Here is a 25,057-nt window from a genome sequence, read left to right on the forward strand (position 1 = left end):
CAGACACGGGGAGATAGTGACCCAAGCTGGGAATTGAACCCGGGTCCCTGGTGCTGTGAGGCAGCAGTGTGCCACCGTACTGCCCCATTTTCACAGCAACTTCATTACTGAATGTAAGCCTACTTGTGACACTAATAAATAAACTATGCCCCCTGCCTCCACGCACAAATCCTCTTTTTCGATCCCTACTTTTACCTCCCATTTCCTATGTATATGCTTATTGAAGACTTTGGGATTTCTTTTTGCTGGTCCAGTAACATTACCATTTTGCTGCCATTAAGATTCTGTCCTGTTGGCTACTGAGGGTCAGGAGGAACAGTATCTTATTTACATTACAGCACCACTGCTGACGTTACTTGGCGGAAGGAGTGTCAAGAAGCCATTAAGGTTGTGCTGTCATGATCACTAATTCTGGCTTCAGGAGTAATCCATTACAACCAAGAAAAGTGCAGGAGACAGAGAAAAACGGACAGGGAAGGGTCAGAGTGAAAGTGTTCTTACTTATTTAGTGGACTCTTGCTTTACTAGCGTTTACTGAGTGGACTCTTATTCTACTTATTATGTTAGCATTTTATTTTACTTATAGAATGCACTTGTTCCACGAATGAGCTGTAAACACAGTTGGGGAGATTTTAGTTTGGACCTTCAGTCAGCTCACTCCAGTGAAGCCATTTCTGGGCTCCCACTGTGAAAGAAGTGGGACACTGTGCTGTGAGGGAGTTAGTTGTTTGGGACAGATAACACTAATAGCTGCCAGACAGTGAGCTGTGGATCTGTGCTGAAGATCTCTCAGTCTGCGGATAGTTCGATGTATGTCGCGCGTCAGCGGGAACCAAGACAGCCTTACTACCTAAAGGCAGGTTTTTAACCAGTTCTCCAGCCACTTTTTGGTTTTGATCATTTTTAGCGGCGATGAGCCGGAGCGGCACTTTCTCTGACTTGGTTTGGGGTCAATGACCGGCTCCCTCCTGAAGCTTTCTCGAACTTCACTCGACTCAAATCTTTCCAGCTTTTGTTTTTGGGACCATCTCCGGGTTTTCGTCGACCTTTCATTCCTGGTCCAGCCATGAGTGCGGACTGCAGCGGCTATTATAACGCCGAAAACGCCTTCGTTCCCAACTTCACCTGTCCCAAACCGGACAGCCAGCTGAGCGCAATCTTCTGCTGTGGTTTCAACGATATCAAATACTGCTGCGATGACCCCAACAGCTTCTTCCCTTACCAATACAGCTACATGTGGTGGTTAAGGTAAGCAAAGTCATCCCTTGTGCTTTAGAATGCCATCGACAAAGGGATACCTTTTCTTATATATAGCAGCAATATTTAATAAACCCTCACTAAGCACATCCTCTATGAGACCAGGGCAAGTGAAGACCAACTCGGTTTTAGTGTTGTTAACACTCCTAAAATAGAGGGTGAATTCAAAGTGAATCAAGCAAAAGGGTGGCACGGTGGCGCAGTGGTTAGCACTGCTGCTTTCACAGCTCCAGGGACCTGGGTTCAATTCCCGGCTTGGCTCACTGTCTGTAAGGAGGTTGCTCCCTGTATCTGCGTGGGTTTCCTCCAGGTGCTCTGGTTTCCTCCCACAGTCCAAAAATGTACGGGTTGGGCGCATTGGCCATGCTAAATTGTCCCTTTGTGTCCTTGGATATATAGGTTAGAGGGAGTAGCAGGGTAAATATGTGGGGTTACAGGGATAGGGGCTGGGTGGGATTGTGGTCGGTGCAGACTTGATGGGCCAAATAGTCTCCTTCTGCACCGTAGGATTCTATGAAATCTGCTGTTATGAGCGTCACAACAGCCACATTTGTGATTTAATTCAAACAAGAGCCAGTGAGAATAAGTCAGTGCCAAAACACAACTGTAACACTGAATCCACTCCATTACTCTCAGAGTGGTGTCAGATTATTTTTACCTGTAAGTTAGAAACTAAGTGTGAACCCCGCAGAAAAACGGCCCATACCCTATGAGCGGCAATGTAAACTCTTGTGAGCTTTGGGAGAAGATGCAGCGTGGAAACGCAGTTTTAGGTTGTCAGTGCCACTCTTGGTGGGTATCTGTAGCTGCCGTCGGCACTCCCACTCTCGCTTGAAGTCACAGCAGTTATTTTACATCGTACGAGACTCACTGCAGGGATTTCCTAGAATTGTGGCTTTCCAAAGGTTTTCTGGAAAAGGACGCACTGTTTTCTTTGGGTCGTTCAATCGGAGCATCGCTGTGAGACATTACTCTGCACTCCAGGTGGTTCCCAGGAACGCATGACTCTTGGACAATTGGCTGCAAGCCCAGAGTAAATTTACCTGGAATCATGCAACTGGCAATAGAAGTTGGGGGAAAGGGGCTTAGCGGGGGTTTATAGCTCAATCAGTCTTACTGAGTCTAGGCAGAGCTCCAAAGCCACATGCATTTCAAGGAAACATGAGTTTTGTAAAAGAGATATATAATACGCACTCCTGTATTTCGACCCAGCCACAAATAAATACAAATGTTCAGGCACATAAATATCCACCTCCACTGAAAACAACTAAACAAATGCACACAATATTCTGCTGGCTTTATTTATGCTCCCCCCCCCCCCCCCCGCAATACATCAGTTGGGAAGGTTCAGTTGTATTATAATATCGAACCACTTTCAAGAAGTAAAAACAGAAAATGTTGGAAAATCTCAGCAGCTCTGACAGCATCTGTGGAGCGAGAATAGAGCCAATAGACGGGATTTTATGGCCTCGCTCATCCCAAAACCATAAAATCCAGCCCGAGGTCAACGGACCTTCCCATTGTCCGCCCCCTTGCCCACTCAGATTTCCCGGGACGGTAAAATTCCGGCCAATGTTTCGAGTCTGGATGAACCTTCGTCAGAGCTGAAGACAATGGAAAATAGAATAAGATTTATACTGTTAAAATGTGGGGATTGACAAAGATGTCATGGACAAAAAGACAAAGGGAATGTAAATGGTGGTGATTATGGCTAAGAAGGGTGCTGATAACGGCCATAAAGAGATCAGAATGTGTAAATCACAGAACAAAGGTAAGCAGAGTGTCAAAGGACAACCAGAGACATGTAGCAGTTGGCCCTCGTGTGGTGGCGGCAGGGGAGACCCTGGTGGGGAAAAGAGATGGAAGGTGAGTTTTTTTTAAAAGTCTAAAAATGCAACAATGGAATTTTTAAAATAAAAAATGTTTTAAAAAATATTTTTAAAAATAATCTTGTCCTATTTTCTATCGTCTTCAGCTCTGACAAAGGGTCATCCAGTCTCGAAATGTTGGCTCTATTCTCTCTCCACGGATGCTATCAGACCTGCTGAGATTTTCCAGCATTTTCTGTTTTTGTTTCGGATTCCAGCATCTGCAGTATTTTGCTTTTATCTTAGTGTTCAACTCACTGCCACTTCTCTTCAGGGATGCCTTCCCTGAAGAAGTACTGCTCTGCTTTCCGACAGAATTTCCAGTTGTCTCTTTCACCCCTGTTCACCTTCATCGCTTTCTATTTCTGTCCTGGTGTTTGGCAAGGTGTTTACCAGAACTTGTTTTCACAGGCATATTTCTGTCTCAGTGACTGTCTCCATTTCTGATTTACCCCACATGGATTCCAATTGAAGTTCCACCCCTCACGTTTCCAATTCACGAGGATTACAGGTGTCTCCAGGGCATACGAAAATTCTCGGACTGCTGTCCTCGTCACAGCCTGAGATCCACACTCAGTGACATGAGTCACCACATGCACACACTCGATATCTCAAATGGTGCTTCGAAAGGTTAATCATGGCACGGTTCAATTCCGGCCTCCCAGATTGCCTGGATCCACTACAGTTTACCTATCACCGCAACAGTTCCACAGCGGATACCATCTCCCTGGCCCTTCACTCAACACTGGAACATCGGGATAACAAAGTCAATTATGTCAGGCTTTATTGACTACAGCTCAGCCTTCAACACCTACAAAACTCATCTCCAAACTATGTAGCCTAGGGCTCAGCTCCTTCCTCTGCAACTGGATCCTAGACTTCCTAACCTATAGACTGCAATCAGTAAGGCAAGGCAACAACACCTCCTCCATGATCATCCTCAACACTGGTGCCCTGCAAGACTATGTCCTCAGCTCCTTACTATACTCCTTTACACCTATGACTGTGTGGCCAAATAACAAAGAACAAAGAACAATACAGCACAGGGACAGGCCCTTCGGCCCTCCAAGCCCGCGCCGCTCCCCGGTCCAGGATTGAATCCTGAATCCAGGATCCCCGCCCAATTTTCCAACCTATCTACATCCTAATATCCTATCCACCGAGCTGTCCCTCACAGCTACGATACTTTGTTCATCACAACCTATTAACTCACCCCCACCCCCCCATTCCAGACCATGTGATCTCCAGGGAGAGGCAAAAACCCAGAGTGAAAACCCCAGGGCCAATATGGGGAAAAAAAAATCTGGGAAATTCCTCTCCGACCCCCTGTGGCGATCGAAACGAGTCCAGGAGATCACACTGGCCCTGATCAGAAAATGCTTCCCAACCCTATTCATTTTCACTTCTGCTTTACGAACACCATCTGAATTCCCTGCCCTCGAGACAAGTTCCCAACTATCCGCAGTCTCGCTCTGTACTGGCACCAGCAAGATGATCATAGAATGAAGCCTTGAAACGAGAAACAAAGAACAATTAGCCCGCGCCGCTCCCTGGTCCAAACTAGACCACTCTTTTGTATCTCTCCATTCCCACTCCGTTCATATAGCTGTCTAGATAAGTCTTAAACGTTCCCAGTGTGTCCGCCTCCACCACCTTGCCCGGCAACACATTCCAGGCCCCCACGACCCTCTGTGTAAAATATGTCTTTCTGATATCTGTGTTAAACCTCCCCCCCTTCACCTTGAACCTATGACCCCTCGTGAACGTCACCACCGACCCGGGGAAAAGCTTCCCACCGTTCACCCTATCTATGCCTTTCATAATTTTATACACCTCTATTAAGTCTCCCCTCATCCTCCGTCTTTCCAAGGAGAACAACCCCAGTTTCCCCAATCTCTCCTCATAACCAAGCCCCTCCATACCAGGCAACATCCTGGTAAACCTCCTCTGTACTCTCTCCAAAGCCTCCACGTCCTTCTGGTAGTGTGGCGACCAGAACTGGATGCAGTATTCCAAATGCGGCCGAACCAACGTTCTATACATCTGCAACATCAGACCCCAACTTTTATACTCTATGCCCCGTCCTATAAAGGCAAGCATGCCATATGCCTTCTTCACCACCTTCTCCACCTGTGACGTCACCTTCAAGGATCTGTGGACTTGCACACCCAGGTCCCTCTGCGTCTCTACACCCTTTATGGTTCTTCCATTTATCGTGTAGCTCCTCCCTACATTATTCCCACCAAAATGCATCACTTCGCATTTATCAGGATTGAACTCCATCTGCCATTTCTTTGCCCAAATTTCCAGCCTATCTATATCCTTCTGTAGCCTCTGACAATGTTCCTCACTATCTGCAAGTCCTGCCAGTTTTGTGTCGTCCGCAAACTTACTGATCACCCCAGTTACTCCTTCTTCCAGATCATTTATATAAATCACAAACAGCAGAGGTCCCAATACAGAGCCCTGCGGAACACCACTAGTCACAGGCCTCCAGCCGGAAAAAGAACCTTCCACTACCACCCTCTGTCTTCTATGACCAAGCCAGTTCTCCACCCATCTAGCCACCTCCCCCTTTATCCCATGAGATCCAACCTTTTTCACTAGCCTACCATGAGGGACTTTGTCAAACGCTTTACTAAAGTCCATATAGACAACATCCACGGCCCTTCCTTCGTCAACCATTTTGGTCACTTCTTCAAAAAACACCACCAGGTTAGTGAGGCATGACCTCCCTCTCACAAAACCATGCTGACTATCGTTAATGAGTTTATTCCTTTCTAAATGCGCATACATCCTATCTCTAAGAATCTTCTCCAACAACTTCCCCACCACGGACGTCAAGCTCACCGGCCTATAATTACCTGGGTTATCCTTCCTACCCTTCTTAAATAACGGGACCACATTAGCTATCCTCCAATCCTCTGGGACCTCACCTGCGTCCAGTGACGAGACAAAGATTTGCGTCAGAGGCCCAACGATTTCACCTCTCGTCTCCCTGAGCAGCCTTGGATAGATTCCATCAGGCCCTGGGGATTTGTCAGTCTTTATATTCTCTAACAAACCTAACACTTCCTCCTTTGTAATGGAGATTTTCTCCAACGGTTCAACACTCCCTTCCGAGACACTCCCAGTCAACACATCCCTCTCCTTTGTGAATACCGACGCAAAGTATTCATTTAGGATCTCCCCTACTTCTTTGGGCTCCAAGCATAAGTCCCCACTTTTGTCCCTGAGAGGTCCGATTTTTTCCCTAACAACCCTTTTGTTCCTAACGTATGAATAAAATGCCTTGGGATTCTCCTTAATCCTGTCTGCCAAGAACATTTCGTGACCCCTTTTTGCTCTTCTAATTCCCCGTTTGAGTACTTTCCTACTTTCTTTGTACTCCTCCAGAGCTCCCTCCGTTTTTAGCTGCTTGGACCTAACATACGCCTCTCTTTTCTTTTTGACCAGTCCCTCAATTTCCCTGGTTATCCACGGTTCTCTAATCCTACCCTTCCTATCCTTCTTTTTACAGGCACATGCTTGTCCTGTAGCCCTAACAACCGTTCCTTAAAAGACTGCCACATACCAGATGTGGATTTACCCTCAAACAGCCTCTCCCAATCAAGAGCTGCCAATTTCTGCCTGATCCCACTAAAGTTAGCCTTCCCCCAATCCAACACCTTACCCTTGGGACACCACTCATCCTTTTCCATCACTATCCTAAAGCTAACAGAATTGTGGTCACTATTTGCCACATGTTCCCCTACCAAAACTTTGAAGACCTGACCGGGCTCATTCCCCAGTACCAGGTCCAGTATAGCCCCCTCTCTAGTCGGGCTGTCTACATATTGTTCCAACGAACCCTCCTGTACACATTTTACAAATTCCTCCCCATCCAGAGTCCCTGCCCTCAGCGATTTCCAGTCTATACCAGGGAAATTGAAGTCTCCCACTACAATAACCCTATTTTTCCTGCACCTATCCAGTATCTCCTGACATATCCATTCTTCCACTTCCCTTGGGCTGTTGAGGGGCCTGTAGTACACCCCCAACATAGTGACTGCGCCTTTCCTGTTTCTAAGCTCCACCCAGAGTGACTCGTTACACGACCCCTCTGAATTGTCCTCCCTCTGCACCGCTGTAATATGCTCTCCAACTAATACCGCTACTTCCCCACCTCTTTTGGCCCCTCCTCTGTCTCGCCTAAAACACTTGTACCCTGGAATATTCAGCTGCCAGTCCTGTCCCTCTTTCAACCAAGTCTCTGTCACCGCAACCACATCCAAATTCCTCGTGCGCATTAAGGCCCCAAGTTCGTCTGTCTTACCTGCTACGCTCCTTGCATTGAAGTATAAGCACTCCAGACCTCCAGGCCCAGTGAGGTCGTCCTCCCCCAGAGTGCTCTTCTTCTTTGCCAGCCTTGTCCCAGCCCCAAGCTCATCCCCGCCTCCACACTTGTAGACCTAATATTTTGATCCCCACCCCCCTGCCATACTAGTTTAAACCCCCCCGAACTGCACTAGCAAAGCTCCCAGCCAGGATATTTGTGCCCTTCCAACTTAGTTGTGACCCCTCCCTCTTGTACAGGTGCCATCCTCTCCTGAAAACTTCCCATTGATCTATGAAAATGAAGCCCTCCCTCCTGGACCAGTCCTTTAGCCAGGCATTCATTTGTACCAACTCCCTATTCTTAGCCTCACTGGCACGAGGCATTGGGAGCAGCCCAATTTGCTGATGACACCACCATAGTGGGTGGGATCTCAAACAATGATGAGATGGAATACAAGAAAGAGGTAGAGAATCTGGTGAATTGGTGCGATGGCAATAATCTCTCCCTCCATATCAGTAAAATGAAGGAGATAGTTATCAACTTCAGGAAGCATAGTGGAGGATGTGCCCCTGTCTACATCAACGGGGATGAAGTGGAAATGGTCAAAGGTTTCTAGTTTCTAGGTGTTCGGATCACCAACAATCTGTCCTTATCCCTTCACGCCGACACTATAGTTAAGAAAGCCCACCAATGCCTCTACTTTCTCAGGAGGCTAAGGAAATTCAGCATGTCCGCTATGACTCTCACCAACTTTTACAGATGCACCATAGAAAGCATTCTTTGTTTGTATCACAGCTTGGTATGGCTCCTGCTCTGTCCAAGACGGCAAGAAACGACAAAGGCTAATGAAGCCCAGCCCATCACGCAAACCAGCCTCTCGTCCATTGACTCTGTCTACACTTCCCGCTGCCTCAGAAAAGCAGCCAGCATAATCAAGGACCCCATGCACCCCGGGTATACTCTCTGCCACCTTCTTCCATCAGGAAAAAGATACAAAAGTCTGAGGTCACATACCAACCTACTCACGAATAGTTTCTTTCCTGCTGCCATCAGACTTTTGAATGGACCTACCTCGTATCAAGTTGAACTTTCTCTACACCCTAGCTATAACTGTAACACTGCATTCTGCACCTTCTTTTTTCCTTCTCTATGACCGGTATCCTTTGTCTGTGTAGCATGCAAGAAACAATACTTTTCACTGTATGCTAATACATGTGACAATAATAAATCAAATCAAATCAAAATCTGTCTCCAGCAGCATTGACTCACCCTATCTCACCTTATTCCCAGTTTCAATTCATTCTTTGTCTCATTCGACGCCTTAATAAGAAAGATTTTCTCTTCCTTTTGGGTGCTAAGGAATGCAAGTTCATTGATACCATTGCCCAACTTGGAAAAATGGTCAGCTTTGCTGAAGCGTCATCCAAACTCAAAACGTTGGCTCTATTCTCTCTCCACAAATGCTGTCCGATTCCAGCATTTTCTGTTTTTGTTTCAGATTCCAGCATCCGCAGTAATTTGCTTTTCACTTTTATGGTGTTTTTTTATGACTATCTGAGTCATGTGGATCTACATTATTATGTATTATGAGCATGGATTCCAAAAAAGCCGGGGCAGCAGCAAGACAACCACACAGTTCACATCTTAATTTCTGGCCTTCAGCTATATGTGTCAGTATTTGACAGAGGTTGAGAGTGGGGGCTGGGGGCTGTTGATAACCATATCATGTCTCAGTATAACAGGTCAACAAGTGAAAAGAAATGTTTTGCAGGCTTGGAAGGGCAGCCAGTAAAGATATTCGCCATCAATGTTAATATTGGCTGACAGGACACTTCTAGAGTCACTGACAGTTTTTTCCCCCCAAAAAATAGACTTTGTTCATAACATTTATAAAAAATACATTACAACCCAAACAACCTGAAAATTATAGAAAGTGCCTGCCTCTGTACAATATGTTTCACTCTTAAGTTCCGCTATACAAATTGTGGTTCTTCTGGTATTTTCAATATGCATTCCACGCCAGACATGCAGCTTGGGAACTAAACATTTCAAATTGAAAAATTACATAAAGTACAATAGAATTCAGCTTTCCTTCATACAACATGTTCCTACCCGACTTGCTTCAATAGAATTTCAATACTTTTGCTTTCATATTCAGTGTTAGGCGTACAGCCCCTCAGTACACTATGGCTGAAAGGCCTTGGACAGCAACCTTTTCCCATTGTGCCTCCACAATGGCTGCCCAAGCTTTAGTGTGTCACTCAGTCTGCAGTCATGAACCTCGGAAGGTGTCAGTCTGCAACACTCGGTTGAGGACAGACCAAGTTTCGGGCAGACCAAAGTAGCAACTTTTTAGGTGGGGCTTGGATTTTTTTAAAGGCACGACACTAGTGCCAATAAAGATTATTTACTCCTTAACAGTGCTGTTGAGACTGGCCTGGCATTATCAAAGGGACCAGTTGAGATATGTTGGTAAAAGTTGCCATATTACGGAGGAGTCACGGGAAGTAACTGTTTCATCATCCATGTTGTATTATAAAGATGGTCATGAATTTATCTCATGTTGTAATATGGAAATAGTAATTAATTATTCTCCTCATTGCAATATATACATGACAATTAATTAGTTTGCCCTGCCTTTTTCTCCAATTTTATATATATATATATATATATATATATATGCAAGTGGGTTTACTTCATTGATAGATGTTTTGTATATGTTAGATGATTGTGTATTTTTTTTGTGTTGTAAGATAGATGGTAGTTAATAACACCCATGTTGTAGCATACAGATGGTAGTGAAGTGTTTTCAGTGCTGTAGTACTTAAACTATAGCAACTAACCCCCCCAGAGTTTTAATATTTAGATGGGGATATGTTTTTCTCCATGTAGTCCACTATCAAAAGTCGCCTATTAAATTTGCACCAACAAATTAATAAGCCTTGAAGTAAAGTTCATTTATTTCTTACAAGTAGGCTTACATTCACACTGCAGTGAAGACACTGTGAAAATCCCTTAGTCGCCACACTCCAGCACCTGTTCGGGTACACTGAGGAAGAATTTAGTATGACCAATTCACCTAACCTGCACATCTTTGGACTATGGGGGGGAAACTGGAGCACCCGGAGGAAACCCACACAGCCACGGGGAGAACATGCAAACTTCACACAGACAGTGACCCAAGCCGGGAATTGAACCCGGGTCCCTGGCACTATGAGGCAGCAGTGCTAACCACTGTGCCACTGAGCCGCCCCTGAAGTCCTGCAATGCAAATTGATGTTTAAAGTGTACCTGACTTCAGTTACACAAACAGGAAAAATGCATCTGACAAGAATAAAGCTACAGCCACAGATTATATTCTAAAAAACATCTCGCTAAATTTAAAGCATTTTTGTCACAACAAGCACTGCATATTTTACCATGCCGGAAATATGTCCTTTGGATCAAAATCCTGAAGCTGTTGAGTACAATTGCTTCATTTCTGTTTTTTCAAATCTGCTCCCAGATGGTTTTCTCAGAGATAATGTTCATGCTTGATAACAAATGACCAGGAACATTTTCTGTATTAGCATCTTTTCATGTTTGTTGTCTTCTATGTATTTCTGGTTCCCTCTCTTTATGTTTTTTGTTTGGCCGTATTCTTCCATTTTCTTGTCTGTGACCACATTATTCCCCTTGTCCTGATCCTCACTGTTTGTGTTATATCTGAAGTTCCCTTTTCCTTTCTTTATGGCCCACTTTCTCCATACATAGAATCATAGAATCCCTACAGTGCAGAAGGCAGCCATTTGGTCCATTTGCACCAACAACAATTCCACCCAGGCCCTATCCCCGTAACCCCATGTATTTACCCTGGTAATGACACTAAGGGGCAATTTAGTATAGCCAATCAACCTATCCACACATCTTTGGACTGTGGGAGGAAACCCACGCAGACAGGCAGAACGTGCAAACTCCACCCAATGCCAGAATTGAACCCGGGTCCCTGGCGCAGTGAGGCAGCAGTACTAACCACTTTGCCACCATGCCACCTATTTGCTCTCAAAAAAGTGGTGGTTGGTCGCTTCTTAAACCGCTGCAGTTCATGTGGCCTAAGTGCATCCACACAGGAGTTAGGGAGGCAGTTCCAGTATTTTGATGCAGGCACAGTCAAGGACTGGCATCAGGTCAGGATATGCAGGGTGGTGTTCTAAGCACCTCCTAACCTTGTCCTTCTGGATGATACAGGTCATGGGTTTGGAAGGTGCTGTCCAAGTTGCCTTGGTGAGTCTATGATCTATGAGTAAATGCTCTATGGCTCTCTCTATCTGTCACCGTGTTTTTCTGTGTTTCTCTTTCTTGGTTCATGTCCCTGTATTTATTTGTGTCTCGCTGTCCCAACTGGGAAGGTCCTGACTGTTATGATGTAATTTTGGTGGGCTAGGCTGTGAAAAAAATTTAGTGGTGTTGAAAGAACTGTATGTCAAGGACTTCTGCATTCTTCCATAACTTGGTCATTGATTCTTTCACTTCTGTTTTCTGAAATCCATCTCCAAGGCTGTTGAATTCAGGAAGACTTCTCGGGTGTGGATGGCAATCTTTCAGAACTATTAGTGGGTCTATTTTTAAATGATCCTGGAACTGTGCATGGTACTCCAATGTCTGAAGTCTCCCATGATACTTTATACAACTGGATGGCATTTTGCAGACCAGTGAATCATTGCCCAGCTGTAAGTCAGTTGTTGACATTATGTTTTAAATTGAGGGTGCCAGTGATTGCTGTGCTTGTTCGTGTTCCTGATGGTGGCTGGCTCCATGAGCTTGGAAGATTAAAGTGACTCAGCTATGCCATGCTTGCACTCAAGTGTAAACTGTGCTCAACCACCACTCCTGGTTCTTACTGTTACAAAACTCAAAATACCTATCTAAATCAGCAGTTGCAGTTTGGGAACTCTGGTTCCCAGTGGGCCTTGGGCCTTTTGCACATTCACCAGCCAGGAAATGGCCACACATTTGCAGTTCGTGTTATTTCTATGTAGTTTGAGATTTTCATGGATGTGCTGATCAGGAAAGGATGTATGCTTGGTCAAATATTTATATTTCATGTTTTCGCATGATCCTATATGTGGAGGAATGTATTTAAATGCAGAGGAGTCTTGACTCAAATTAATCATTTGCTCTTTTTTCAGTATTTTTAACTGCAACATGTATGTAACCTAACATCAAACTTAAAAACAAAACTCTTCTTGTACAATCTGTTTCAGTATTGGGGCTCTGGTGGGACTGTCTATAGCAGCAGTGGTTCTCCTAACCTTTGTCATCACAGTTTGTGTGCTGTGCTATCTTTTCATCTGCACTAAACCACAGTCCAGGCTGGATACTGGGTTAGATTTGCAGACACCAGGTAAGTTAACTTTATTTGAAATTGGTTTTATATATGTTTGACATTGTATGTGCTACTAATATGCTTAGTAGGTGATTATATAACAATCTTACCGGGTCTTTGAAAACCCTTTGAAATGTGGTGGCAATAGGCACCAGTTGATAAATTGTAAATCTGGTAGAATGACATAGCACTCTTTTTTAAATTCATTCATCAGAGGTGAGTGCCGCTGGAAAGGTCAGTGTTTGCTGCCCATTTTCATTGCATTTGAGATGGTGGTGGTGAGCTGCCTTCATGCACTATTGTAGTCATTGTGGTATGCCCACAGTGCTGTGAGGAAGGAAGTTTCAGGATTTTGACCCAATGAAAGTGAAGGAACAGCGATATATTTCAAAGTCAGGATGATGTGTGCCTTGGAGAAGAACTTGCAGGTGGTGGTGTTCCATGCATTTGCTGCCCTTGTCCTTCTAGGTGGTATAAATTGTAGGTTTGGAAGGTGCTGTCGGAGTAGCCTTGGCGAGTTCCTGCTGTGCTTCTTATAGATGGTACACAAGGGTTGCCATTGTGAGCTGATGGTGGAGGGAGTGAATATTCAAGCTGCTGGGTGCTGTGCCAATCAAGCAGGCCGCTTTGTCTTAAATGGTACCAAGTTTCTTGAGTGTTGTTGGAGTTACATTCATCTAGGCAAGCAGAGAGTATTCCATCACACTCCTGATTTGTGCCTTGTCGATGGTAGACATGCTTTGTGGAGTCGGGCAGTGAGTTACTCACCATAGAATTCTCAGCCTTTGACCTGTTCTTGAATCCATTGTATTTATATGTCTGGCCCAGTTCAGTTTCTGGCCAATAATGACCCCAATGTGTTGATGGTGGGAGATTTGGTGAATGTCAAGAGGAGATGGTTAGCTTCTCTCTTGGTGAAGATGGTCATTGCCGGACATGTGTGTTATTTGTCAGAGCTGCCAGCCTGCCAAAACTGCAGACCCACTGATTGGACCGGGCCAAGAAGCCACTGCATAGAAGGTTGCACAGACAGGCAGGTCTCAAAAAACCTCACCACCGGGATATGTATTTGTCCCCAGTGGAAGACGATTTTCAAAGCTGGTAAGGTTCTGCCTAAACCTGAATTTTGGCAAGTCTTGTCACATATGCAAGGTGTGAATTAGATATGAGGAGGTGTTTCTTTTATAGTGAATACTGGACCTGCGGAACAGGCTGTGGTGAACACTGATGCACTGAATTCATCCAAATGAGAACTGGACATAGTTCTAGCCGGACAGGGAACACGTCAAACAATAGGTAGGTAGGTATAGCACTAATCAGGACAAAAGCTGTCTCTAGGATAGTTTCAACCACCTAAAGGGGTACGAGAAGAATTTTCAGGGTTTTTTTTCTAATTGACCTGAGTTTTGATCTGTATTTTTGCCTCACCGATGTTATTTGGCTTTTAATTTAAACAACTTCCAAGCACTCCAGTTTAATGAGACCAACAAGAACAGTTGTTGACTCTTTAATTCATTCAACAATTTCTTTCTTTATTTAACCACTTCAGGTGCCAACTCAAACTTAAGCAATTGCAACTCATTAACTCTTTTACTGAACTTTAACTCTTAACTGAACATCAACTTTAATTGAACCTTAACTTTAATTGTTTAACTGAAAATAGATACTACTGAGTTTAGGAAAACCTTGGCCAAGAAATAGTTCCAATGTAGAATCTATCTTCTCTGAGGAAAATTCCTTCTGGGCATGCTTCTTACATACAATGGTTAATCTCTATTTGTTGTCTTTGGCAAACAAAGGAATGCAATGCCTTTTATCCACAAATTCTTCACATGCTTCCAGAAGACTCTTTGTCATCCAGTCGACCCCAGGTAACCAGAAACCAATCACATGGCTCAAACATCCAACAACATTACTTGTGAACAACATCATTATGCTTACTTCACATGACATGTCCCACACATAACGCCAATAAAATTTGAGGCCATTATATCTGTTCGAAGGTAAACAACTTCCTCATTTAGTAAACACAGGAGGCTTCAGGCCATAGTTCCCAGACCAGAACCCTGAGTCAGTAACTTTATGACCTGCATCTGGTTTTAATTATAAGTTGACCAAAAATCCCAGCATGCTTAACTGTCAGGCAGAACAGCCATTGTAAAGCCATTATTGTTATTATATAATTGTTGTATAATTCTTTCTCCATCTACACTGAGGAGAGAGGCTTTGTGGTAGAGAGAGTTTTAATTGTGATGTACCAACACTGCACCAAATAAATGACAGAATCTTATAAGATCTGTGGAGATGGGTCTGGAGGCAGAACCAGGAGGGAACTAGGAACTGATTTGACGCTCTGCAGCCTCTGGATGATTTTGCCAGAGGTAGGGTCATGCTGGTAATGGCTCCCCGGCCAGCATTGCTGCGTAGCCAATAAATATTGATTAGGAAACTCATTAGAAAGGTCAGTAAGGGCTCAGCTGGAAGTTTCCTGGTATCGGAGGGGCCTCTCACTGAGTGCTGAGCCTGGTAGCAGCCTCCAGGTGGGGTAGCTAATGGGGACAGAGACCACACTTCATTGATGGAGCCGCAAAGAGGAAGCTCCAGACCTGCCACCCTGACACTTCTCTCCACCAGGGATTCTGTCTGCTCCGAGCGGCCAGCTACCAGCCTTGGACCGGTACATCATTTTAAAATTGGACGCCTGCCTCTGGAGTTGTCTCCATATTGACATGCCCTCACGCTCTTTGCTGCCTCAGCAGCACCCACTGACCCCGGTAGAGTTGTTGACCTGTCAAAGCTGCAGACCCACTGAGTGAACTGGGCATTGGAGGCAGCCTCATGAAGATTGCACAGGTAGACGGGTCTCAAAAATGTTCATGAGCAACATAACATGTATTTGTCACTGATGGAAATATATTTTCAAAGGTGGTGAGATTCTGCCCAAAGCAACCGTTGAATATTTGTGGGGTAGGATGTACCAGACCGTCATGGTACTGAGATGGTCAGTATACCCACTTCTAAAATAATTATCTTAGTTTTTAAAAATTAATTCATGCGATGTTTATTCATTCACATGATGTGGACCAGCATTTACTGACCATCCCTGAGGTCATTTAAGAGTCAACCACATTGCTGTGTGGCAGGAGTGACATCTATGCCAGACCAGGTCATTTCATGGTCATCATTAGACTTTTAATTCCAGGTTTTTTTTAAATTCGAAGTTCTGCATCTGCCATGGTGGACTTCAAGCACAGGTGCCCAGAGCAGTACCCTGGGTCACTGGATTACTAGTCTCGCGACAATACCACTACACTGCTTCCTCTTAACTGTACATTAATGCTGCTGCTAAGCTTTTAGCTTGTGCCAGAGAAGTACAAACAGCAACTCCATAAAGAAGTACATCAAATCTAATCGCCTTTTCTATTGCTTAAACATTATGTGAGAAGGTGCACATGCACTTATCATGAGTGGGAGGTAGTCAGCTGGACTGATATTGATTTTGAATGCACAATTTAATGGGTATTTAATTCTTAACAGCAATTAAATTCAGTATGACATTTTTGCATGACAAATCCTTTTGCAGTAATTTATTAGTTGTGAAGCGATCGCAGCATTGCCGTTGTACTCTTCTTCTTCTTCAGTGATCACTTACTAACAAGTATGATTGTTAATTGAAGCAACTCCATGTCACTGGTCATGGGTTCAGTGGGTCCTTGCGTGGCTGATCCTAGAGCCATCTCTCAGACTGCACACTTGGCAGGTGTTTTGAGGAGGTGGAATTGGTCCTTGTACTCAAGATTGCTAGCATTCCTTTCTCAGGCAGCTTTTCTGGACCTCTTCTTGTTCTCGAAGAATTGTGTCCCTTCAGTTAGGAGGTGCCTCCAGGTAGGTTTCTCCTGAGCAAGAGTCTCTCAGGAGTTGACATCGGTTGTATTTGAAGTGCTTCCTTTGTCCTCCTCTTGTTTAGGTGCCTTCCTAAGCTGGGTGAAGAAGATTTGCTTTGGCAGTCTGGACTTTGGCATCCTAAGCATATAGCTGTCCCAAAAGAGTTGGTTTCGGATGATCATGGCCTTGATGCTGGTCTTGGCTCCTTCAAGGGTGCTGATGTTAGTACGCCTATCCTCCCAGCTGATGCAGAGATGCAATCTCAGTAGCGTTGATGGTATCTGTCCAGGGCCTTCAGGTGGCGCTTGAACATAGTCCAAATTTCTGAGCTGTAGAAAAGAGTTGGGAGAACAACTGCCTTGTGCACAAGGATCTTAATGCCAGCCTAGATGTCATTGCCGTCAAAGACTCTCGCTCTTGGGCGTCCAAAGGTGGCACTTGTGGATTGAATACGATGTTGGATCTCTGTGACAATATCAGCCTTAGATGAGGGGTAGCTCCCCAGGTAGGGGAAATTTTGCATGTTTGGGAGGGTCATTCTAATAACCTTATGATAGTTATCAATTCTGGTGCAATTTATACCCCTAAGTTACAAGTATATGTAATTTAGTTATATACTATTGCCTTTTGTTGAGTGTGTGCAAGTGTACATTTAATGTGCATTGACTGCCAGTTACTGAAAACTGGATATTATTAATTGAACTAATTTTCACATGCTGAAAAATAGAAGAGTCATTGCAACTGAAGGAGGCAGCTTGGAAATTACAAAACAAGCTGGATAACTGGGAAGAAAGAAAGCAGATGACTTTTAATGCACACAAGCACTGCCGTTACAACGCGGAGATTGACCCTCTTTTGAGAAGTAATGCCGAATTCCCCAAAGAGGAATACCTCGTCTTGTAATTTGTTAAAAGTGTGTGGGAAGTTGTGAAATATTCTTCAGTAACATTTAATGGTTAACTAACAGAAATACCTGACACTCACCTTAAGATGAACACTTAACAGCTTACTTATTTAACTAACAGGGAATTTTAACTAAACAAGTAACATACCAAATAAAAGAAGATTTGACTGGAATGCTGTTCAAATAAGTACAATATCCATTCATTAACCAAAAAAAAAGTAATAACAGAATTTAGTCACTCTCAAAAAAATAACCAACCAGGTTTTGTGTCTTTCAGAACCTTTTGGAGTTTCTTGGTTGATTTTTCTGTCTATAAGTTCTTTTCGATTTTTGATAACTTTTGCTGGTTAGATGGTGCGTTCTCTTAAGACGTGTATAAAGCTGGCAGAGTGGAGAGCTGCTCGCTCCCTCTCAAGACTGGAGAGGTGGCAGTTGTTATCCTGTTTGTCCTTCTTGCACTCTTTTGTACCTGTGATGACCTATCAATTTTCTTACAAAGGATTGGTCTGATTTTTTTCAACATTATCAAATTCAAATCTTATAGGTTCTTGGTAGCTGAGTGTCTGCTTTAAATTGATTGGGCAAAATTCAAACAACAACAGGATGTTTTTGTCAAGACTACTGCTTAACTTTTTGATACAAATGTTTCAGCTTGGATTTTGGATGTACTTTGCATTTTAAACCTCCAAGCACTGAAAACAAAACAGCTTTTAAAGGAACTGCACAATGTTTTTTTCCACTAGCATTTTTACAATTTTTTACATCTTTAGCAACATCACATTTCAACTCCACAAACTCAACATTGCACATTGGAAGGGAAACTGGAAAACACATACCTGCTATCAACAGAGGACAGTACAGTTAGGAAGATAGACAGTCTTCTCTGCAGATGAGAGTGTGACTGCCAAAGACTGATGTGTTACCTGCACGATGCCAGGGTTCAGGACAGATGCTCAGGGCTGGAAGGGAACTTTCAGTGGGAGGGAAAGAATTCAGTTGTCACGATCCATGTTGGTAATAATGACAGGTCTAGGAAACAGGTTCGCCTTAGGCATTATGAGCAGTTACAGATTAAGTTTAAAAAGCAGAACCACAAAGGTAATAAACTCTGTTTTACTACCTGAGCCATGAGTAAATTTGCACAGGTTACATAAGATTGGATGTTCACCAGGTTGATACCGGAGATGAGGGGTTTGGATTATGAGGAGAGGCTGAGGAGATTGGGTTTGTACTCGTTGGAGTTTAGAAGGATGAGGGGGGATCTTATGGAGACTTATAAGATAATGCGGGGGCTGGATAGGGTGGAGGCGGAGAGATTCTTTCCACTTAGTAAGGAAGTTAAAACTAGAGGACACAGCCTCAAAATAAAGGGGGGTCGGTTTAAGACAGAGTTGAGGAGGAACTTCTTCTCCCAGAGGGTGGTGAATCTCTGGAATTCTCTGCCCACTGAGGTGGTGGAGGCTACCTCGCTGAATATGTTTAAAGCGCGGATGGATGGATTCCTGAGCGGTAAGGGAATTAAGGGTTATGGGGATCAGGCGGGTAAGTGGTACTGATCCACGTCAGATCAGCCATGATCTTATTGAATGGCGGGGCAGGCTCGAGAGGCTAGATGGCCTACTCCTGCTCCTATTTCTTATCTTATGTATGGTTCAAATATTAGAGGGAGAAATGGGTTTTAATTCATTGGCATTGGCACCAGAATTGGGGAAAGAAGGAGCTGTACCATTGGGGACAGCCTTCAGCTGAACTGTGTTGGGACCAATATCCTGGTATAACTCGGGTTGTAGAGGGGGCTTAAAATAAATGGTGGGGAGGGATCACGTAAGGAGAGATTTGATAAGTTTAAAAGTAAGGACAAGGCAATAGTGCAGAGTAAGGATACAGATAATAATAATCAGGATATGACAGGAAGGGACAAAGTGTACAACCTTGAGAGTGCACCAGCATTTAAGGTCAGAGTGTGAAAGAACAGTAAAAAGGTAGAATTAAAAGCTCTGCAACTGAATGCAAATACCATTCATAAGATGTACAAATTGATATCACAACTAGAAATAAATAAGCATGACCAGATAGCCATTACATAGATATGGTTGCAAGCTGACCAAACCTGGGACCTGAATATTCAAAGGCATTTGCCATTTTGGAAGGACAGGAAGAAAATGATGGGGTAGATCTGTTAATAAAGGATGAAATTAATACACTAGTGAGAGATGACATTGGTTCAGAAGAGCAAAATGTATAATTGACTTGGGTGGAGATCAGAAATAGCAAAGGAAATAATAAGTCAACTGTGGAAGTAGTTTATAGGCCCCTTAACAGTCTTGTTGTTATTAGTGTATCTTCACATCCATACTGTTTTCTTTACCCTTTGGGGAATAGTGGGGGAAGTGCTGGAAGGATTTCAGAGCTGATTATCAGGTCCCTCCGTGGCCAACAAGTGCTGGCACTGAATTTGAACCTGGAGATTCTGGTCCAATGGTAGGGGTGCTACCGCTACCACTGCACCACAAGGTCTCCTTACCATAAACTTGCACAGCGGGACAGAGCATACACAAAAATAATAGGGGCTGACTTGTAAGAAAAGTATAACAATAATCATCGACGATTTTAATTTTCACATAGATTGGACAAATCAAATTGGCAAAGGTGGCAGATGAGTTCATAAAGTGTGTTCAGAGCAATTTCTTAGAGCAACACACTCTACAACCATCCAGGGACCAGATTATTTTAGACTTGGTAATGTGTAATAGAATCATAGAATCCCTATAGTGTAGAAGGAGGTTATTCAGCCTATTGAATCAACACCAACTCTCCAACAGAGCATCTTACCCAAGTCCACCCCCCCCCCCCCCATCCTATCCCTGTAACCACATGCATTTACCCCACTGATCCCCCTAACCTACATGTCTTGGGACACGAAGGGGTAATTTAGCATAGCCAATCCACCTGACCTGCACATCTTTGGACTGTGGGAAGAAACCAGAGCACCTGGAGGACACAAATGCAGAGAGGGGGAGAACGTGCAAACTCCACACAGACAGTCACCCAAAGCTGGAGTTGAACTCGGGACCCTAGTGCTGTGAGGCAGCAATGCTTATCACTGTGCCACTGAGACAGGATTAACTAATGACCTCATAGTAAAGGAGCCTCTAGGCAATAATGATCATAACATGATAGAATTTCACATTCAGTTTGAGGGTGAAAAATACAGGTCTAAGACAAGTGTTTTAAACATAAATAAAGGCAATTACAAGGATATGAAGACAGAGTTGGCTGAAACAGACAGAGAAAATAGGTTAAAATTTAGCATGGCAGAGAAGCAATGGCAGAAATTTAAGGAGATAGAAATCATAGAAACCCTACAGTGCAGAAGGAGGCCATTCAGCCCATCGAGTCTGCACCGACCACAATCCCACCCAGTCCCTACCCCCACATATTTACCCGCTAATCCCTCTAATCTACGCATCTCAGGACTCTAAGGGGCAATTTTTAACCTGGCCAAACAACCTAACCCGCACATCTTTGGACTGTGGTAGGAAACCGGAGCACCCGGAGGAAACCCACGCAGACATGAGGAGAATGTGCAAACTCCACACAGACAGACCTAGTGTTTGATGTGGAGAAGTACCCGGGAATCGAACCCGGGTCCCTGGAGCTGTGAAGCAGCAGTGCTAACCACTGTGCTACAGTGCTGCCCCAATATTTCATTACTTTCCAATATTTATTTTATTTAGATATTTTATTACTCTCAAAAAAGTGGTATTCCATTGAAAAAGAAAGACTATGAGAAGGATGCCAATTCTGTGGCTAATTCTGGAAGTTAAGGATGGTATCAAATCAAAATGCATACAATACTGTGAAGATTAAAACTAGGTCAGAAGATTGGGCATTTAAAAAGAGAAAGCTAGCTAAAAGTATAAAAACAGTTTCTACCAAAAAAAGGAAAAAAATAGTGAAAGTGAATATTGGACCCTTAGAGGATGATTCTGAGGAATTAATCATGGGAGATTAGGAAATAACGGAAGCATTGAACAGGTATTTTGTATCACTCTTCACTGTAAATGGGTAATCAGCAATAGTCCACAAGGGACCATAGTTAGCTCTCTCTTTAAGAGAGAGAGGCAGATGGTTATAAAGCTTGAAGAGTACTTCTCCACATCAAACACTAGGGCAAGTGAGGAGCCAGGTCCCAAGTCTATTTAGGCCAGAACAGGAAATGAACCTGTGCTATGGATAATATTTTGAATAACAGGCTAGCCAGCTGGCTGATACAGCTAACCAGCCCTCAGGCTTCAGGCTAGAAGAGAGAAAAAGCATCTTAAAAATAGTTGAAAGTCAAGAGGGAAAGGAAGGAGGAATTTAAAACAATCATGAACACTTGGGAACAGGTACTAGGGAAATTACTGGGACTAAAGGATGACAAGTATCCTGAATCTTGTGGCCTGCATTCTTAGGTCTTAAAAGAGGAGGCTGTAGGGATTGTGGATGCATTGCTTGCAATCTTCCAAAATTCCCTGGATTCTGGAAAGACCCCAATGGATTGAAAAGCCACAAATAATGCCTTTATTCAAGAAACAAGGGAGACAGAAAGCAGGAAACTATAGGCCAGTTGGTCCATCATAGGGAAAATGCTGGAATTCATTATTAAGGAGTTAAGAGTAGAAAATCATAATACAATCCAGAAGAGTCAACGTGATTTTGGGAAAGGGAAATTGTGTTTGAATAATTTATTGAAGGCCTTTAAAGAAGTAACAGAACTTGGTGGATGAGTTTGGCATTTGATAAGGTGCCACATAAAAGGTACTACACTCATGGTGTTGGGGATAATATTTAAGCATGGATAGAGGTTTGGTTAGCTAATAGGAAGAAGTCTCACAACACCAGGTTAAAGTCCAACAGGTTTATTTGGGAGCAAATACCATAAGCTTTCGGAGCACTGCTCCTTCGTCAGATGGAACTCCATCTGACAAAGGAGCAGTGCTCCGAAAGCTTATGGTATTTGCTACCAAATAAACCTGTTGGACTTTAACCTGGTGTTGTGAGACTTCTTACTGTGTTCACCCCAGTCCAACGCCGGCATCTCCACATAGGAAGCTAATAGGAAGCAGACAGTCAGGATAAGTAGGTAATTTTCGGGTTAGCAAGCCTATGTGCCACAGGGATCAATGCTGTGGCCTCAACTATTTGCAATCCATATTAATGATTTGGATAAATGGACTAAATGTATGGTAACTAAATTTTCTGACAATATGAAGGTGGAGTGTAAAACAAGTTGTGAAAAGGATACAAGGAGTTTGCAAACAGGCAGAGATGGGTTAAGTAACTGGGCAAAAAACTGATAGATACTGGGGGAGATTTTCCCAGCCTGCTGCCCTGCTCGATTGGCACAGTGGGCCGGTAGACACAGCCTCCACGCATCTCCAGGACCAAGTTTGTCAGCATCATCAGCTCCGCACTGGAAATATGATTAGCCAACCCGGGACTGAAGTCTCCAAGCCTGCTAGTGTCTCCCACCTACCGGGAGTGGTTCCCTCCAGCGGGATTTACTCCTGCATCACACTAATGGGGAACAGGCAGCCCGACCCCACTGGAGGGAACAGAGGCTATTGAGGCTGCCCCAGGAGGTCAGTTTGGCTTTCAGATCGGCGCATGTGCAGTGGCCCGCTCAACTCAATGCTGCCGGCCTCTCCAGCGGGATGCGGCCCCGCTCCCCACTTATTGCTGTGAATCCCCCTGAGGCACTCAGTGGAGCACAGCGTGCCGGAGATTTGTGTAACTAAGTACGCCCAAAAAACGGATGGGAAGATCTCCTGTTTCCCTGCCTGTTGGGACTTAGTTTTTGTTGGGGAGAATCCCGACCATTAAGTCTAGATTCTGGTGTCGGTCCACATCTCCTATTGCTTACACTGCTGTCATTCCTTACTGATCATACTCTTTGAGCGGAATTTTATCATCCCACCTGCCATGGGAATTGTAGCGGCTGGGACACGGACCATGCAAGGATCCATTGATCTCAGGAGAGATTTTCCGACCTTGGGGCGAGCGCGGCCGGAATTCCCGCCATTTGTCTCAGCACCTAGGTGTCAGGAAAACTCGTTATTATGAAAGGCAAACCTCTCAAAATGCCCGATTATTGTCTTGACTAATAACTACTGTGTCAACTCCGTAACTTGACACAGAGCTCGTATTGGTCTTCAGGAACAGCTCAAACTATTTAACCATTTATATGGCTGTTTTATTTCTCTGCAGGTGCTGAACACATTTTAGAAATCTCAAATCAGTCCAGTGGGCCAAGTACAATTAGAAAGCAGTTTCAGAGTCGGAAATTAGATTGCGACAATCAGCCACCCGAACCTGACAAACTGTTCCAGAGATGTTTCATGGCTACCGTCACAACCATTAACATACAAGACTCCTCCTGAAGTTCGAATCCAGTTTGAAATTTTCCAAAATAACCCAGTTGTACAAATTGTGTATGTTCAATTGTCTCACAATACAAAACTGTTTCCGACTGTGGTTACAAACAACCTTATTAAAACGTTTTTGAGATTGACTGCTACAGGATTTATGGTTTTATGAGATAGTGGGCTTTAGGCATGAAAGGAAGATGAGGGAGGAGAGACGTCATTTACAGCCCCCAGTTTTCCACTAGCAACTCTCATGGTCCAAGAGTAAAATATTAAAGAGCAGGATAGTAGTTTCTGATTTATAATTTCAGTTATTTACATTTTTCTTTAATTCCCTGCAAAGTTGGCCAAAAGTTCAGATCGGCGTGGGAGCAGGGTGGGCCAAATTCTGATTAAATCTGGAATTTTGTGTCACAATTCCGAACATTAAGAAGTCTATTTTTTAATACTGATTTCTAAAAAAATCTTTCGATTTTTGTTATGACCGAGGGCAGTATTTGAAATATGCCAGACATGATGCATGGCTTTCACATTCATTCAATAGACAGAATATTCTTTATTCTTTTCATGCAAATAGGCTTGAAGGTCACATGTAGTTCCATTGATGGCCATGTCGCAGAATGTCTTGCCTTGTTTTATTAAAGGTCCACGGTGACGCAGGGATTTTGCAGTTAATTAGCAAATGATTTTTGAACCTGATGCCATTGCTCTTTTAAGAGTATAGTCTCTGGAACTTCAGATATTCTGTGTAATTATTTATATGCAGGGTTGAGATATTGAAAAATGTACTGTGATTTACTGTATTTCTGGCTGAATTTACAAAAGATAATAGGGTATAGCTCAGGCAGCACACTCACATTTCATCAATTCTTCTGTGGTTATAAAAAGAAAGCTGGGTCTATTAATAAGAATTATTAATAACAGGTTGTATCTGTGTTAAGTGCTTGTTTTTGTAGAATACCTCAGTAAAATACTGTAATCTGCTGTATTGTATGTTCCAATGCTTACCTATTATTAATAAACCCTTTCCTTAGTTTGTAAGTTAAGCTA

The 25,057-nt window shown here is 43.6% G+C and overlaps 1 protein-coding gene across 1 annotated transcript; it reads left to right on the plus strand.

Moving 5' to 3' along the window:
* The first annotated feature begins 419 nt into the window (after window positions 1-419).
* LOC144497943 (protein shisa-like-2A) lies at window positions 420-25,051 on the plus strand. Its single transcript, XM_078219405.1, has 3 exons — window positions 420-1,248; window positions 12,687-12,826; window positions 23,850-25,051. The coding sequence occupies exons 1-3, from the start codon at window positions 1,067-1,069 to the stop codon at window positions 24,020-24,022; spliced, it is 495 nt and encodes a 164-aa protein (XP_078075531.1). The 5' UTR covers window positions 420-1,066; the 3' UTR covers window positions 24,023-25,051.
* The last annotated feature ends 6 nt before the right edge of the window (window positions 25,052-25,057 follow it).

Source organism: Mustelus asterias, chromosome 8 (genome assembly GCF_964213995.1).
Source record: "Mustelus asterias chromosome 8, sMusAst1.hap1.1, whole genome shotgun sequence".
Lineage (NCBI taxonomy): Eukaryota > Metazoa > Chordata > Chondrichthyes > Carcharhiniformes > Triakidae > Mustelus > Mustelus asterias.

Coding starts and splice junctions, on each gene's coding strand:
- LOC144497943 (XM_078219405.1), top strand. CDS start 1,067: ATGAGTGCGGACTGCAGCGGCTATTATAACGCCGAAAACGCCTTCGTT. Junction 1,249..12,686: donor AGCTACATGTGGTGGTTAAG/GTAAGCAAAGTC, acceptor AATCTGTTTCAG/TATTGGGGCTCTGGTGGGAC. Junction 12,827..23,849: donor GTTAGATTTGCAGACACCAG/GTAAGTTAACTT, acceptor ATTTCTCTGCAG/GTGCTGAACACATTTTAGAA.